The sequence below is a fragment of the Frankliniella occidentalis genome, unplaced genomic scaffold, assembly GCF_000697945.3.
Source record: "Frankliniella occidentalis isolate FOCC.00 unplaced genomic scaffold, Focc_3.1 Scaffold125, whole genome shotgun sequence".
Lineage (NCBI taxonomy): Eukaryota > Metazoa > Arthropoda > Insecta > Thysanoptera > Thripidae > Frankliniella > Frankliniella occidentalis.
Window position 1 is genome coordinate 229,234 of NW_026267252.1, and position 4,749 is coordinate 233,982.

The following is a 4,749-nucleotide window of genomic DNA, read 5'->3' on the forward strand; positions in this document are numbered from 1 at the left end:
CCCAAACCAGCCAGGGTAGGCCGGGACACCCCGGTCCTCTACCCCACCACCTCCTTGGCTTTGCTTGGCCCACGAGTCGAAGGATTAACGGCGATGCCGTATTCCGGAATTACCAGACAAGCAGGAAAAGAACAGCCGGTATGGTGTGGTCACGGTTGGTGTGAGTGGTGTGAATTTCCGTCGAATCTGAGCGACCGCGTTGGATTTGTAAGTGTTTGCTGCATCGCTGTCGGAAGCTTGTTTTCTCGTCACCCCAGTGAGTACGATAGCGAGAAAATGGTGCTCGCGCGCCCGGGGTGAGGCGAAAGAGGCGTCGCCCCCCCCCCCCCTCTCCCTAAGGTGTAATAGATCTCTATTACACCTTACCTCTCCCTCTCTCACTCTCCATGATTGTTTACCGGCTGAACATTTAGGAATAACTGCGTGGCGACGACGGCACGATTTTGGAATGTGTAAACTGGAAATGATGACGACACTCGTTCAGTGAGAAAAATCGAACATACTGAAAAAAATTACATATAAAAACCAGCAGTTTAATGGAACATAATATGCATTTTATTAATTGATTGACAGGTTGAGCAAAATAAATTACATCATGTGTATGCATACTGAATGTTTCACAATACGAAAATGATTGATCAATGTTGCACATCCACATCGTTGATGTGTACCCAACGGCATCGTCCATTGGTAGCGTGGTCTTCAGGGGAAGGACACTCGTCTTTGGAGTGCGCGAAAACTCCGACCAATTTGAAACTCTTCAAGTCTCTGTGGCAGCCGAGCACGCACTTGTCGCACAAGTCTTGGAAGCAAGTCAAGTATTGCAGCTCCACGTGCAGCAAGGGGTTCCTCGACATGAGCGACGCGAGTTTCTCACTGTGCAGTAACGCGTGAAAGCAGACGTTTTGCGTCGAGTCGTAGAGGCGTATCTGGAGGCTCCGCAGGGACGGGGCGGTGAGGGGGGTGATGCCGCGCAGCAGCGCGTCCGGGTCCAGGTCCACGACGAGCCGTCGCAGGGCCGGCAGCGAGGGCAGCGCCAACCGCAGCTGGTCCAGGAGGGGACGCTGAGGAGCCGATCCCACGACTTCGATGGACAGCACCTCCACTTGCGACCGCCCGGACGACGCGAGGGCCCTGATCAGGTCGGCACCGAACTCACCACCACCACCACCAACACCATCATCATCTTCTTCAGCATCGTCATAGGGAAAGAAGAGATGGAGGGATCGGAGCTGGTGGGCGCTACGGAGGAGCTCCAGGGCCCCGGGGCTGTTGTCGTCACTGACGGGCTGCACGGTGAGCTTCAGCGCCCGCAGCGACTCGCACGCGGCCACCTCCCCCAGCCCGTTCATCATACGGCAGGTCAGCTGGCGGAGGTTGGGCATGCCGGCCAGCAGGCGCAACGGCGAGAGGGTGGCGTCGACGGGGCAGATGTCGTGGTCCTCGAAGTCGACGGCCTCAAGGGTGGCAGCGTGCCCGGCCAGCATGTAGTTGCAGAAGGCGACTGTCCACGGCTGGATATCGCACGTGAAGCTCTTCAGGGACGGCGCCCAGGCACCGCGCTGACCGGTTGCGGGCACGACTTGCCAGCAGCACCTGCTTCCAACTCTCAGCGTGACCTTCTCGAGGCCGCGGGTGGAAGCCAGCGCCCCCAGCAGCGAGTCGGCGGTCTCTTCGGCGAGGAAGCCGCCCAGGAAGTGTAAACTCACGGCTCGCAGCCGGCCGAGCGCCTCCTGCTGCTTGACGATCTGGACGGTGTCCGCGACCTCCTCCGGCCCGCACTCCTCCAAGGTGTCCCCCATGGTGATCGACAGCGCTCTGGCGGCGCACGAGGTCGTCCGCAGGTCGCCGTGGCGACACGCCGGTTCCATCGGGACGACGGTCGAAACCTCGCGCGCGCACGGCGCCAGCCGCAGCAGCGGGCACGATCCGGGACCGCCGTACACGGCAAGGGTTCGGTGCCGCCACACGTCGGGGTGCTGGGCCAGGCCCGCCAGCCTCCTGCACATGAGGCGGAGGGCCAGCACGTCCTCCAAGCGCAGGTGCGACATGACGGCGGCCAGCAAGTCCTCCGGCAGCTGATCAAGGAGCTGTGGGAGATTCGATATCGCGCACGTCAGAGTGTGGGGCGAGCTTCAAGTCACAACAGAAACAGACACACTCTTGTTGACAAACACTTACCATGGTGCTCGAGTCCATCGACGACAGGCAAACGAGAGTCAGAGGAGCTAGAACCTTCTACGCCGAGCGTCTGCGGCCCACAACGAACGACACAGCGCGAGCGCGACAGAGTTAGTCGGACTGACTGACCTTTGCGCTCGGCCGGGCCGGCCCCGCCCAAGTCCCAGCGTCCGGAGTATGTGGCGGCTACCAAAGTACAGTCCCAGCCGCGCGAACGAAACTGTACAGTCCCAGCCGCGCGGACGGACCTGTACGGAATATTCCGGTCTGACCGGTTTAGGCGGCGGCGGCGGCCGAGGCGGAGCGAGCGCACTGTTTCAGAAGGAGGAAACTCCCGCACCCGACGCAAATCATCCTACTTTTGGGAGACACGACTCTCGCGCTATCCTTGCGGAGGGGCTATCCAGTCGTCCTAAGAATACGGGTGTTCGGTATACCGCTCTGCCGGTAGTGCGAATAGTCATATTCTCCCGGTGTGAATAAAGCACAACAACAAGCAGAACTTTGTTTTGTGGAAAGTTTCCAGCTACAAGGTTTCAGAAATCATAATCCATTTTATTTTCTTGCATTGTACAAGAGAGGTCATTACATTACATAAGATCACAGAAAAAACAATATAAACAATGTGTTAGATGCACAGATTAATACCTTGAAGTACAATTCTAAAATTTAATAAAATATATTTTTGATTAAAGGAGGCGAAAACATTTGTAGAATTTACACATTGAGACCGTTATAAAAATATGTGTCAGGTAATTCACATAAGACATAGGATAGACTGGTCTGAATATGATAAAATGTCATAACTCATATCTTGAATGAAGTTTTTAGCTTCGTAGTCCCAGTTTAGTATGAACGAGAGGTAGAAGTTCGGAGGTTTTTCATGGCCAGGAATACATGCAAAGCATATACGTACAGAGATGTTACAGTTAAAATACTATTCAACTTCAAAGGAAGGCATTCAATGAAACTTTTCGTTATCTTTTATCCTAACAAGCCATTCTCAACGCGTTTTTCTAGTTTAGAGACTTTTAAATCCTGGCTAAGGATAACACGTAGAACTAAAGTTCTGTAGTTCTAAGTAAGAACAAATAAGGTATAATCTCATAGAACAATTTTAATATTTTTAGAACTGGGCACATGTGAACCTGCATGCTAAGTTAAAGCGAAGTGCAAAATAACTTTACTTTGTATGCCAGCTGTTTTGACAGTGTACCTAAACTACATTTTCAAGTGTTGCACAAAGAAGTGAAGCCAAGCCCACGTTTTCTTTTGCCCAATTCAAAGAAAAATAAATATGATCGTCATAAAATTGTACCCAATTTGCTCTTAGTGCTATCCTGCTTTCTGCATGTTGTTGTGCTTATTTAGCTTATTCACACCAATAGTATACGATTATTCGCACTACCAACGGCATATCGGTATACCGCACACCCCGTATTCTCGGCGACTGGATATCCCCGGAGACGCACTAGACTAGAGTGCTGGCGCACCGCTTGCTTTTGCCTACCTCATACTAAAACAAAATCACAAAACTCGTGCGCTGCAGCAACGAAAAAAACAGAGAAGTCGGCACTTTGCTCCGGTCTTCCTCTACTTTGTGCCGCTCCCCGCCGCCGCCAACGCCGCCGACGACGACATATATAACTTTCCTGGCACAAGTTACCCTTCGCTCCGTAATGATAAATTAGACTGACACACTCTACGGGGAGGCGGCAGCGGCGGGCGCGGCGGCGATACCGCTGGTGAGGGGGTGGAGTTTGTGATTCTGAAGAATCGGCTCCCGGCCAAACTGGGCGAGTTCGTGCCGCAAACAGTCGTACAACGCTCGCCGTTACTCGTGGTGTTCGCCCCGGCTCGCAATCGGGGGATTTGTTAAATACACACATGGTAGGGGCACGCGCGGGAAAGTACAACGACGACTACAGGTAGCGGAGGAATAAAGCAGTGGGACTGGGGTTTTTAAAGTCCTAAATTTCCCTGGAAACAGTTGGAAACTTTTCCAGAGAAGAAACGGAAACAAATTGAAGTATTTCCAAAAACTGTGAAAAAAATAAAATTTTCGTGAAAAAATTGTGAGGGTTTTTAATTTTTTTTCCGAGAGTAGTTTTCTCGAAACTAAAAAAAGCCTAAGTAGTTTTGTGTCTCACCAGCGCCAGCTTCTCGTACTCCTCCTCCACGTAGCTGCCGTTGTAGAAGCGCTGCGAGGCCGTGATGTCCGGGAAGTAAAAGCCACGCCGGCAGACGCATCGATACGAACCCCGACGGAATCCGAGACCTGCCACGGGCTCACACTGCAAAAAATAAAAAATCAAGAACACAATAAAGTATAAAACATTTAAAAAAAAGTTTTAGGAACAGAAACGCGTTTAGTTTAGACGGCCGGTTCTCCTCGCCGACGGACAATTAATTCCAGCTTAGTCGCAACACGTCCAATTAGCTGGGAGGAAGTTTTCGCCTCGGCCTAAATATATGTATTTATATATTCCACAGACTTTTGAGCGTGGTCGCTAGGATCATATGGTCCAGGTGGATTGCGATAGCGAAATCAAACCTTACCTACCCTCC

The 4,749-nt window shown here is 52.1% G+C and overlaps 2 protein-coding genes across 4 annotated transcripts in view; both read right to left on the reverse strand.

Annotated features, from left to right (window-relative positions):
• Positions 1-4,749, reverse strand: part of LOC113202891 (probable G-protein coupled receptor 158) — a 127,800-nt gene that overhangs the window by 34,237 nt on the left and 88,814 nt on the right. For all 3 annotated transcript variants that reach the window (XM_052270478.1, XM_052270479.1, XM_052270477.1), the window contains exon 6: positions 4,332-4,475. In XM_052270478.1, the coding sequence (XP_052126438.1) occupies positions 4,332-4,475 (144 nt within the window). The remainder of the gene's footprint in view (positions 1-4,331; positions 4,476-4,749) is intronic.
• On the reverse strand, positions 533-4,279 carry LOC113202987 (uncharacterized). Its single transcript, XM_026417456.2, has 2 exons — positions 2,182-4,279; positions 533-2,090 (listed from the first exon to the last, which is right to left on the reverse strand). Exons 1-2 carry the CDS (start codon positions 2,197-2,199, stop codon positions 639-641), a joined length of 1,470 nt encoding a protein of 489 aa, XP_026273241.1. The 5' UTR covers positions 2,200-4,279; the 3' UTR covers positions 533-638.